The 13,131-nt window shown below is 39.0% G+C and overlaps 1 protein-coding gene across 1 annotated transcript; it reads left to right on the top strand.

Moving 5' to 3' along the window:
• Positions 1 to 884: 884 nt before the first annotated feature.
• On the top strand, positions 885 to 6,997 carry LOC103701563 (4-coumarate--CoA ligase 2-like). The gene is made up of 5 exons (XM_008783686.4): positions 885 to 1,974; positions 3,037 to 3,235; positions 4,780 to 4,993; positions 5,634 to 5,736; positions 6,617 to 6,997. The coding sequence occupies exons 1-5, from the start codon at positions 982 to 984 to the stop codon at positions 6,746 to 6,748; spliced, it is 1,641 nt and encodes a 546-aa protein (XP_008781908.1). The 5' UTR covers positions 885 to 981; the 3' UTR covers positions 6,749 to 6,997.
• The last annotated feature ends 6,134 nt before the right edge of the window (positions 6,998 to 13,131 follow it).

The raw sequence follows: 13,131 nt of genomic DNA, 5'->3' as shown, positions 1-13,131 counted from the left end.
CATTCATATATTATATTCCTCCAAGAGACTTGATTGAAGTTTCCGTGGCTCAATGACTGTCATATTATTTTTATTTCTCCATTACCTGTATTCTATTACCGCAACTCCGTCATATGTTCGTTATATGTTCCAACAAAAAAGAACGAGTCAGCTACAATGTTGGACCGTAAAGATACTTGGATCAAGCCCGTTTGATCTGAAACGAAGGGCTCTAGTTTCAGTATCCCTCAGTCAACTCCTACACGCTCCAAAAGAGACCTAATTAGCTCCAGTTTCCGCACGCTGACACGTGTCTACGGACGGACGCAAGTTACCGTTTTCCACACGCCGACGGAGCGGAGAAGGTTGGTGAGACGGCAACAATCGCCTCGCCAAGTCGGCATCTAATAATCCAGGCGTCTCCATCCCCAAGCAAGCATCCCCTCCCTTTCATCCGTCGGATAAAACAACCTTTCCGATCGACGGTCTGGATTTCCTTTCTCCATTACTGATAGATATGGTGGGTCCCCCGGCTAGGTACCAAACCCACCAAGAACTGCTGACGCCCACTGACGTCACTCGGCCAGCGGTCCACCTGTTCCGGCTCGCGGTAGGTAAGACCGAGCCCAGACCCGAGCCGGCCGGACTTTTTCTCTCACTGAAGCGGGCATCGCACGTAGGACCGGGTATGCGTTAGGTAAATGCTGACATGGCAAACTTGGAGCGGTCTACTTCGTCTTTAGTCAAGCCATTCCGCCAGCACCACCCAACTCCCACTTCTCTCACCAACCCTATCCCATTTTTTCTTCCCATTTTCGTCCTCACAAATGCCTTAATTCTTCCAACGTCCTCACCAACTCCCCAACCCCCTCCACCCGTATATTACCTTCCCTCCTCCCACCCCGTTCTCCTCAGGAAAGAGCTTTGACGAAAATAATACTCGCCGAGCTCTTCTCCAGTACAACCAACACCTCCACCGCCGTCTCCACCTCCGCCGCCGCCATGGGGTCGTTCCCGCAGCCGGAGGAGATCATTTTCCGGTCGAAGCTGCCGGACATCGAGATCCGGAACGACCAGCCCCTCCACACATACTGTTTTGAGTACCTGGCAGACTTCGCCGACAGGCCCTGCATCATCGACGGCGCCACCGGCGAGGTCCATACCTACGCAGACGTCCACCTAGCCGCCCTCCGCGTCGCCGCCGGCCTCCATCGCTTCGGCGTCGGCCAAGGCCAGGTCATCATGATCCTCCTCCGCAACTCCCCGGAATTCGTCCTCGCCTTCCTCGGCGCCTCCTTCCGCGGCGCCGTCTCCACCACCGCCAATCCCTTCTACACCCCAGCCGAGATCCACAAGCAGGCCGCCGCCTCTGGCGCCCGCCTCATCGTCACCGAGTCCGCCCACGTCGACAAAGTCCGCACCTTCGCTGAAGAACGCGGAATTACCATCGTCTGCGTCGACGTGCCCCCCGAAGGCTGCCACCATTTCTCCGAGCTCCTCCAATCGAACGAAAGCGATCTCCCCAACGTCGAGATAAACCCCGACGACGTGGTGGCGCTGCCGTACTCGTCAGGAACCACCGGACTACCAAAAGGTGTCATGCTGACGCACCGGGGGCTGATCACCAGCGTGGCCCAGCAAGTGGACGGTGATAACCCCAACCTCTACTACCATAAAGAGGACGTGGTACTGTGCGTCCTGCCACTGTTCCACATATACTCGCTGAACTCGGTGTTGCTGTGTGCGCTGAGGGCGGGCGCGGCGATACTGATCATGAGGAAGTTCGAGGTGGTGGCGATGCTGGAGCTGGCGCAGCGGTTCCGGGTGACGATATTGCCCTTCGTGCCGCCGATCGTGGTGGAGATCGCCAAAAACCCGGTCGTCGACAGCTACGACGTCTCGTCGATACGGACGGTGATGTCCGGGGCGGCGCCCATGGGGAAGGATCTGGAGGACAGGCTGAGGGCCAAGATCCCCAACGCCAAGCTTGGCCAGGTGCGTGTGGACTACTTCGGTTCTTTACCGCCTTTGGTTTTTTTTGTTTGTTAGTCATGGCCAGTTGGGGTTTAGGTGAGTACCATGTGAAATATACTCTTGCGTAGCTTCCACAAAAACCTTTTTAACTTATATGTCCATATTTTTTATTTATTCATCGATATTTTTATGGTGGAGCATCAATCCACTGCTGTGTCTTCATATGCGATACCGTAGAATGTTATATAAATGACTACCATCAAAAGATGAAATGATACTTATTTTTCGAATACCATCCATTCTTTAATAGCGGCCGACCATCGAGGGATGCATGGTACTCAGTTGCATCGTAGATAACTACCATTGAAAGATAAAATGATATTTATTTTTCAAATACTATCCATCTTTTGATGGCGGTCGGCTATCAATGGATGCATAGCACTCTAGTGTGCGCGGGTCGCACCGTAAAGTATGCATGAGAGTTTACCCCCCTGGATTTGATTCCAGGATTTCCATCCTCCCTCCTTTTCTTTTGGAAGTTGGAACGCGTGGGAATCTCGTAGAACTAATAAACCCAGCTGTAGGGAATTGTTATTACAATTAGTCTACGTGGTAAATTTTCGTTGGTCATAAAACTCTTCCCACCACCCAACTCATCAAGGTACGCCGTTGATTTTATAACGGAAAAAGGGTCAATTTATACTTTTCTATTTGGCAATATATGTGTTCCAGGAATAGGTGCCATTTAGAACGACCAAGAGAAATGACTTAGCGGAGAACAAATACTATGGATGTGACTGTTTTTTTGACCACTTGTGGGTTGTTTTTCTCCAACAAAACAAGAGAAAAAGTTCCCTAAAAATATTTCTTCGAAAAATAATTATAATGTTTTGTGTGCTTGCATGCACATCCTATAGAAGTAGTAACAATCAAAAGGTAGCACGTCACTCTCCGTGGCGTCGTTAGCGTCCACCGGCTCAATTGTCTCATGCAATTTCCCATCTGCCCCTGCAAGTTTATTTTTAGCAGATAAGGTTTAGTTTAGCTGCTCATTAAGTGTTCGAACAAATGATTTTTCTACAGGGCTATGGGATGACTGAGGCCGGGCCGGTGCTTTCGATGAACCTGGCATTCGCCAAGGAGCCATCCGAGACGAAGTCCGGGGCGTGTGGGACCGTCGTGAGGAACGCGGAGCTGAAGATCGTCGATCCTGAGACCGGCGCGTCCTTGGGACGGAACCAGCCCGGAGAGATCTGCATCAGGGGAGCTCAAATCATGAAAGGTGAGTGAATCTTTGAAATGTTAAAAGCCCCTCGTTAACTTAGCCTTTGATGGTTCTCTATCATTACTTCTGAAATTGCATCAGTGGATACCAACTGTTAATGCTTTAGAGCAATGATTGTTCCCCAAGTGGTCATAGCTGATTTCGGCTCCAGCCATATATAGAGCTTTCGATATATGACTTTAGAGAAAAATAGAGGTTTATATTAAAGAATATGTTTAAATGAAGCCAAGCATGGAGTTATAGACCGGCTGCACATGAGGACATGACGGCATCTATTAAAGAGGTTCTTCTTTCAAACGTGACAATCACCCAATTATGAGCTTAATTGAGAATTCTTTGTTTACACCCATTATAAACATAAATTATATATATAAATTTCCTATTTCCCATAGGAATTAGTTAGACAAATGACTAAAAATTAAACAGCCTTTGACCTTGCTTCGAAAGGGGGGTAGGTGGGCGCCAAGTTGTTATTATTTATTAGTAAATTAAAATTTTTCTCTTTTTTTTAAAAATTTTTGTAAAGGTCCCAAAGCAATGGACTTCATAGGTGGTTGCTTTACCAAACCTATCATCGCAAGAAATTCCTTGTTCGTTTTAGAGTACTAATGGAACAGTCATGTTTTTCTCAAGTCGCAAGCCTCGCAAACCATAGGCCACAGCAATCATAATGGCCCCATCACCTTTTTCGATTGCACGCTATATATATATATATATATATATATATATATATATATATATATATATATATATATATATATATATATATATATATATATATATATATATATATATATGTACACCTATGATTAAAAAAAAATACAAACTTTGGGGCAAATGATGAGTTGGTGGGCCCACATGGTACAATGTTATTGATGTGGGCCATGGCGATGATAGGTGTACAGCTTCCCCGCCAAGCCTCGAGGTGGGATGATGTGGCTTCCCGCGATGTGTTGAAAATGTTGTTCGTGTATCGCATTTGAAGAGGACCCACTTATAGTTTTATGGGTACAAGTTGGAATTTATCTAAAATACTTGGACCATCGCATAGGAATTTTATAATCTTATTTTTTTAATTTCAAAAAGATAATCTATGAAGAGAAATATATTGGGTTCGAAATGAGCGGTCCCCATTTCGGATCCACTACATGTCAGATAAAACCCATCCCATTCAACTTGATTCGGATCAGATATTCAATGGAGACATGCAAATTACCACCATTTTTTTTTGAAACGAAGATGCTTCCTTTGAATTTGGTAGATATGTAACTTGGAGCTATAATATGGTCACAATTTGTGTGTTCGCCAGTCATAGAATAGAAAATTTCTTTATATATTTGTTTTCGAAAGCAAAGTTTTCCTCTTGATCTTGAAGTAAAAACCGGGGAGCTCGTTCCTAGATGCTTGTGTTTTCAAAAGATATTCATTGAACTGTAACATACTAGGTTAAAAAAAAAGAGAGGTTGTTCTTCCACTACAATTTTGAGAACCAATATATTGTTATATGTTGTCATTTAATGAGGTTATGGATAACTATTCAGGTTATCTCAATGATCCTGAGGCTACAAAGAATACCATAGACAAGGAAGGTTGGCTGCACACCGGAGACATCGGTTATGTGGATGATGATGATGAGATCTTCATCGTAGATAGGCTTAAGGAGATCATCAAATACAAAGGATTCCAAGTTGCTCCTGCAGAGCTTGAAGCCCTGCTCATTGCCCATCCCAACATTGCAGACGCCGCTGTTGTCCCGTAAGTCATTCTCTTCAAATTTAGCGATGCTAGCTTTCATAAATTGTCCTAAGATCTTAAGTTCTAAATTTTCCAAATTGTATTCGTTACTTTAAGATATGTGTGTACTAGTTGGATGTTGCTAAAATAGAAAGTGAAATATTTGTGTTAGTTGGAGGATGTAGGGATATGCTTTGACAAAAATATTTAAATGCAACATTTCTCAAAGGAAGTACCCAAATATTCCTCGACCAATATAGTTCCAATAGAAGACAATAAGCCCATCTATTATCAAGCCATAGGTATCATAAGTTAGTTGTAAACCTGTAATTGATAACAATATTTATAATTTGGACAAAAATATATATATCTTATTGCTTTCTTGGAATTAATAGTTAGGGGAATGAATTTTGCTGGAAGTTCCATTGCAGAGTTCAGGCCTAACTATTAAAAGAGAAGCTATGAGAACGATGAAACCTGTGACTGCATAGAATTCTATTGAAAACAAATCATAAACTATCACCAACAAGATACCTGATAGCATAATCAAAACCTTTAATATCTTTAATTTGTATCAAAAAAAAAAACTTTAATATCTTGGATGACTACACAAGAAGCTTCTGATGCCAATAAATTTGCTGATTTCTACAAATTATTGCAGCATGAAAAATGAACTGGCTGGGGAAGTCCCTGTAGCTTTTGTTGTGCCAAAGGATGGCTTTAAAATCACAGAGGATGAGATCAAGCAATACATCTCAAAACAGGTATGTATGAGGTTGATGTTTTCCATCTTTCCTCGTAAGATAAGGTTCATGTTCAACCGTAGCATACTATAAAGCTCAAAGTTTATAACTATGTAAGTGAAGAGAAGCAACTCAAAGCAAGGTCGGCCCTTATTTATAAAATAAACTTGTGAAAAATATAAAATAAATATTTATGTTGTTGAATCAAAATATTAATTATGTTATGAAAAGATAAAAAACAATATTTGTTATTGAATAACAAATAAGTGGATAATGATAGGCCCCAACCGCCTTTGAACTAATAACATATAAAAATAAATACTTATGTTGTTGAGTAAAGATATAAAAAAATATTAAAAACACGGGTATGTCCCAACTGGATTCAGACCAATGATCTCTTAATCTCCAATCAAATGCTCTATTACTGAAACAGAAACCTTGACTTCCAAAATTTTGATTTTATAGACGTATCAAATACTACGGTCCCCATATTACAGCTTAACCTAGCTTTCAAGCTTTAATCCAATTTGAAACAGAGCTCAAACAATCTTTACCTAGACTTGTCTAATGCATTAGCAGCCATACTCTCAAAAACACCTTCTTAGGCAAAGCTATTACAGAGTCAATTAAGATTATTTGATAAACAATAAGAAAAAATTATGTGAAGGGACTCAATGCCAATGGACCTAAATATTTTTCTAATCGACGATCATGGGATAATCAATGTTAACCTCCCAGACCAACAACCATTTTATATCTAATTTATGATGATCAAGAATTTTATACCGACTCATCAATTTTGATGGCTATTTTATGTTTAACAGCCAAACATAAAATGCTAGTTCTGAAGCAAAGGCATTTTCTAAAAAAATGAGCTTGATGGATGCCTTTTTTCACTCAGGTGGTTTTCTACAAGAGGATAAACAGGGTTTTCTTTATTGAGGCCATCCCGAAGGCGCCGTCTGGCAAAATTCTAAGAAAGGATTTGAGAGCGAAGCTAGCGGCTGGATTCTCCGATACTCAGCAGTCGTGAATGCCATTAAAACTGCTTGTATTGCGATACACCGTAGCTGATCAGTGCCATACGCTTTCCTCGACTCTGATGTAACAGGAGGAGGAGAGATCGTGTAATATTCTTCCTTAAAATGCCCCCACCTGAAAGGACTATGAATTTTTCTGAGATGTGGCTTGTGGGCAGCCGGATAGGGGCAATTTTGTCTTCCAGTCCGGTTGCAGTCTATATATACCTATATAATTAATTTTGTTGGTTGTGTTATGTCCATATACAATATGCCATGATTTTTTTTTGCTCCAAAATAATGTGAATGATTTTTCTGGATTTGGAATTACAGTTATAATTTACATAAAACATACCATTTTAGTTATATCACAAAACCTACATTCACACAATCACACCTAGGCAAATCATATAAAGCAAAAAAAATAAAAAATTATTATGGCATTATATAGGAGCTGATTAGTAGCAGCTGCTCAAAATATTACTTAGAGGATTCTTGACTTTGCTTCAATCAAGATAATCAGAAATGTGACAAAGTAATTTGGCTAATGTTAGACCTTTTCGAATTGCTGATGTCCCTGCTCGGTTAGTGGTAGGTTTCCATGTAACATATTCTTTATTTTTAAAAAATAAAATAGCAACTTATACAAAAATATTGTATCTTTGACCCTTAAATTACATTTTATCAAAAATACTATATAGAGCGGTAATTTGGTATCTTCCTAGTAATTAAAAATATTGAAAGACGTATATATCGTAAAGGCACTCACCCAACATACAATATTTCCTTAGTTGTTTTTAATTTTATGATTATATTTTTTTGGGATTATTCTAATATCCCACTTATTTCTTTTGTATAAAATAGTTTGTAGGCAATGAACTATATAATGGAGGTCCCAAACTATTTTTACAGTCATTTTCTTCTTTAATGTCACTGTAGTTTTGTTTGCATACTCTAATTCTCTTTTCTCTTAATTTACTGGTAATTTTTCTATTGCAGAACTAGCTTTGCACATGAGAAAAACTAAATGTTTTCATGCACCATATGTCTTGGCATATCTTCAATCTCTGCGGTAGACTTCATAGAATGTTATATAGAATTTAAGCAAGATAGGAAATGATAATAACTAAGTATTTTCTAGTTGCAGGGTAGGCCACATGAAGTGCCTAAATAATAATAACTACACATTCTTACTAATAATTAAGAGAGTTGAAATACGTATGTGGTGGGTATCACAACTCGTAAGCTGCCTGTCAGTTTCTGAAAATTATTCCAGCAAAGTAGTTTATTCCAAACATTTCGAGCATTTCCAATTATCTACCTTAATGTCACAAAAGCTAGTTTAAGTACTTTGTATCTTGGTTTTCTTCACTGTCATTCTTGTATGGAATTGCTAGGTAGTTTTACATATGAGCATGGTAGATGCTTAAGGCCCACTACATGGCTCGCATGAAGTAAGCTATCATATGTACGTATTATCCTAAATTGATCTTTTATTATGTCATTAGTGATGTTTATATCTCTCACCATGATCGTTCATGTAAAAACTTCGCATCCTTGCACGTCAAAGCCGAGTATGGGCATAGCACAAGCAAGCACGTAGGGATATTCCCATCTCATGGCATGTAGGGATAATCAAATTTGAGAGATATATCTATGGAAGGTATATTGAATACGATTCTTCAATTACCTAAAATAATAGCAGCTGGATCTTTCATTCCTTTCTTCTCATAAAACATTGCCGTCAATGGGCCTCCACTGATTGCGTATTTTTATTTTATAAAATGGGTTAGACGTATGGCTCATAATGGTACTATAGTTAAGCCCAATATGATGTATAATCATTTTGTTTTATGGGATCTAATGCACCTTGTATGTATAGGATTGAGTCCTATTTATTATGGTAATTTTGGTATGTAGATCAGGAAACTTAATTAGGGTTTGGAGCCTTTAATAAGAAGGCTCCCTTATATTTCATATATAAAGGCTAGGTCCCTCTTCTCTCTATATGGTTCATATCTTGTCCCATTAACGGCTATCTTTTGTGAGGAGCAAGGAGGGAAAGATACAGCCGCTATTATTTCAGGTGATTAAAGAATCGTATTCAATATATTTTCCATATATACATCTTTCAAATTTGAATACAGTGTTATTGTGATCCTAAATTTAAGCATATTATATATATATATATATATATATATATATACACACGCGTTCAGATTTGTAGACTATTGATTTCCAACGGTCACTTCTCGCTTTATGATGCATGATGCAAGAGGTGCAAAGGCAGATACAAAAAATGTTAGTGCATATTAACGTCAGATTCATCTACTCCAGTAAAGTATTCAACATCGCTTGGTTTTGCCCCTTTCGCTGCTAAAAGGCCAGAATGAGTTCTTCTTTTCGTTTTTTTTAACCCAACAGATAAATATAACATTTCCAACATTTTTCACGAAAACAATTAGATTTTCATTATGCAAGAAAAAGGGAAAGAAATGTCCTAATAAATTGTGTAAGAATTTTACTTTTAGCATAAAAAAAAAAAATGGAGACATCACCGGATTCCTCCATTTTATTTTCAAAAGATGTAATTATTTTATTTTAAATTATCACACATATCCTGTTTTCTAGGAAATTTACCTGCCGGTAAGACAAGGTTGTGGATGCTTGACTTCTCAGTTCCTCTTGCTCTCCAAGCACACTTGCATTTATCTTCTCCTTTTTTCCTTTATTTTTTCTTTCTAGAGCTCAAAAGGTGATTTATTGTCTTAGCCTCGGTCAGTTTTTATTTTCTAAATCCTAAGAAGCTATTTTGATATTACTATAGAATTAAGCTGAAAATCTTATGGATTGAACTGTCCATTTGGGCATGGTCCTGTATCAGTCAAATACCATCCAGACCAAATCTTATAGATTTTTTTTTTTTATTCCTGCAGCCCAAAAGTTAGGATTAGGCTCGTAGAAAATACAAGATGGATAAGCCAACAGACCCAATTTTTAGAGGATTTTTAGTCTGATCTTGTAAGAAGAACCATTTAGGCCCTAAGAAGCTGTTTTTTCCCTTTTTTTTGATATTATGAAAGGATGGAGAATGCATCAAATTCACCAAAGCTTGTAGAACTGAAAGCGACTACCTGGGCCTTGTTTGGATACTGCTGCGCTTAAGTAACTGATAAATAACTGGGTCTGGTGGGGGAAGATGAGATGATTAGGTAGAAAGAGGAGGGAAATCATGCAACGGGAGAAAGTTTTGGAGTGTATTATTATTATTATTAACGATACTAGATTCTAATAGAAAGGTCATCAATATTGTCCATTGCTGTTAGGAAAGATCCTTCACTAAATAAAAACTTTTCTATCTTTGTGTGAGTAGAATGAGAATACAACAATAATTAATCAACGTAAGAACTACCAAAAAATCAAACCACAAGAAACAACGAGCAAGAGACAAGAATTTTTAGGTAGAAAACCCTCCAATGTGAGGAAAAAACTACCGGACCTAAGTCCACCATAAACCTCCACTATCAACAATAATGAGCTTACAAAGTATCTTCTCTAGGCTAAGCTAGAGGATCACATACATTAAGGATCTCTTCCTTGGATCACAAACAAAGAGTTTATAAGAAAAAGAGTTTAGGCTCCAATAATAAAATGAGAACAATCTCACCGAGTGTAGCTTTGCACAAGATTTTTTTCCTCTTGAGATGCTTTGAATAAGATCTTCACCTCCTCTTTGAGATGGATTCCACAAGCATGGTATTTTGCCTTGTCCAATATGCGAGCTGTCGGTCGAGAACTTACACCGATATCGTTAAAAATTTCTAATTATGTGAATCAAATAGAATTTGTTACAAGATTTCGTTTTTGATTGGAAAAACACATCACATATGCAATCAGATCAACTTTACTCCCGAGTTTCATGACCAACTTCTTGTCATGTGACTGGGCTCGGCCTTGCGACCAGCAAAAGCTCTTGGACGTATGTGGATTGATGGACCCGAGATGCTCTTCTCGTGCTGGAATATTGTGCGGTCCGAACTTCAAGTTGCTCGGGTGATGTGAAGGCCAATTTTGCCAAGAAAATGCTATGGAGCTCGGTGATTTCCCCAACTGTTTCATTGGACCCAAGCCAATCATTGGAACCTATTTCATTGGAAAGAGGATATTTATTTACTTATCAGCAACGGCAAGTATCTCCCTAACTACTTGGTAGAAACCAGTCTTCCATCTTCTCTGTGAAATGATTGATGACACTGTCGGCATAAAACTAAAGGAAATTCAGAAGAAAACATAGCTATCTTTATATGCAAAAAGAGAGAGAATTACTTAGGCCCTGTTTGGGGGAGCTTTTGGAGGGCCAAAAAGCACTTTCTGGCCCTCCAAAAGTACTTTTAGGGATAAAAGTGTGTTTGGTAAAATTTCCAAGAAGCTGTTTCAGCTTTTGCGGGAAGCTGAAAACAGCTTTTTGGCAGAAGCTCCAATTTGGAGCTTTTGGGAGGAAGCTGTTTCAGCTTTTTCGGAAAGCTCTATTTTTGACAAAAATGCCCACATTAAAATATAATAATTACATAGCTTGCCCCTTTATAAACCTAAAAAATCTGCTTGAGCCAAGAACCCTAGCCGTCAGACTCCTTTCCGTAAGAGAAGGTTTTTTTTTTTCAATTTTTGTATGCATCCCTTGAACTACATTTTAGAATAAAAAAAATTTAATCCTTCTCTGCACCTTCCAAAATCAATGTATTGTTTTTTTTTTTTTTAATCATCAACCTCGCGGCCCGTCCTCCTCGAGCATGGACCACGAAGAACCACCCCTGGACCACGGCATCGCGGTCCAGGCTGACACTATATTAACATAACATTATTTTATATTACAATAATATTATACTATATCGTATATTTATGTATTAATTTATGTTATGTTTTATTATGTTCTGTTGTATAATACTATGCAATGTCCTTTATGGTAATTTTGTCATACAAAAGTACTTTCTCAGTTTGTTTACCAAACACAAAACAAAGTACCACAGCACTTTACGAATGTAGTTACCAAACAGCAAACAGCTTTTTATAACAGCTCTACTTCAGACAGCTCTACTTCCAACAGCTCTACTTCCAACAGCTCTACTGCCAACAGCTCTCCCAAACAGGGCCTTAAACCAAGGAGAATGCTGAATGCAGCGCTCCCTAGATGCAACGAATTCACAAGATCATGTCAAATCTCGCGTAGGTCTCGACGGAGAATCTTTTTCCTGCTCAATGGGAAAGTACAAAGCCAATATGACCCTCCAGCTACATCCGCAGGAGTCCACAGGCAGATTAATTTTGTTGTCTTTAGAAAAGTCAGGTTAAATGAAGTCCAGATACTCAAGAATCACCCTAGAATTAAAGGTCCCTAGGATCTATCACTACCAGAAAACACGCGTATAGTGACGGAAATTTCCGTCACTATACCATGTTTCCGGTCACTAATACGGAATTTGTGACCGGAGCTCCCGTCACTGAATTGGTTACAAAAACACGCATCACTAAATTCTCAGTGACGGCGCCGATTCCCGTCACTAAACCCCGTGACAGAATCACCGTCACTAAACTATTACAAATCCAAAAATTAAATATTTAAGAAATTATATATTTTCCGTCACTAACTAGTTATTGAGTTAGTGACGAAGGTAACTTGGTCACTGATTTTGTCACAGAATTCGGTCACAAATTTGGTCACTGATCTGTCACAACCTTCAGTGACAAATTTAGTCGTCACAGACATGGTCACAAATTTTGTCACTAAATTTGTTATTAATTCCGTCACTGATCTAGTGACAAGGTTAACGTCACTAATTTGTCACAACTCACTGAGCAGAATCAATTTTTAGTAAACAAAATTCTGTTACTAAATTTATGGCTGCTCGTCACAATACTTGGTAAACAATTCAGTAACCAAATTTAGTCACTGATCACATTTCAATAACCTGGTATATTTGGTACATTGATTGGCTCATAATAATAATAATAATATCATTAATAGTAAAGGCATTCAACATTACGCAAAAGTTTTTTAACATGTCATTCAAAATAGGCATCAATATGTCCTAAATCCATCAAAATCAAAGTACAAAAAGTATGTCATAACAGAGATTTCATTCTTCCTAGGAATGTAAAGACCTATCCTAGGATTGCTCTCTTGAGGGCATCCTTGCTCGGGACAAAACCCTTGGCCAGCATGCTGCTCACCACATCCTCTGCCTTCCTCACTGTAGACTCAGTTGACGAGAGCTTCCCTTCCTTCTGCAGCACCAGAAAAAAAAGAAGATGGGAAGACAAAAACAGTGAAACCTTTTGAATTAATATAAGTAGGTTGAAATTACAAAACTGGAACTGAAAAACAAAACAAAACAAAAGA

The sequence above is a fragment of the Phoenix dactylifera genome, unplaced genomic scaffold (assembly GCF_009389715.1).
Source record: "Phoenix dactylifera cultivar Barhee BC4 unplaced genomic scaffold, palm_55x_up_171113_PBpolish2nd_filt_p 000409F, whole genome shotgun sequence".
Classification (NCBI taxonomy): Eukaryota; Viridiplantae; Streptophyta; class Magnoliopsida; order Arecales; family Arecaceae; genus Phoenix; species Phoenix dactylifera.
The sequence above is the reverse complement of the archived record's forward strand: the minus strand, read 5'-3'. Positions and strand labels throughout refer to the sequence as shown.

Bases quoted from the DNA above. Each gene is read 5' to 3' on its own strand.
- LOC103701563 (XM_008783686.4), top strand. From the start codon at position 982: ATGGGGTCGTTCCCGCAGCCGGAGGAGATCATTTTCCGGTCGAAGCTG. The intron at 1,975-3,036 runs GTGCGTGTGGAC...ATTTTTCTACAG, and splicing joins CCAACGCCAAGCTTGGCCAG to GGCTATGGGATGACTGAGGC. The intron at 3,236-4,779 runs GTGAGTGAATCT...ATAACTATTCAG, and splicing joins GGGAGCTCAAATCATGAAAG to GTTATCTCAATGATCCTGAG.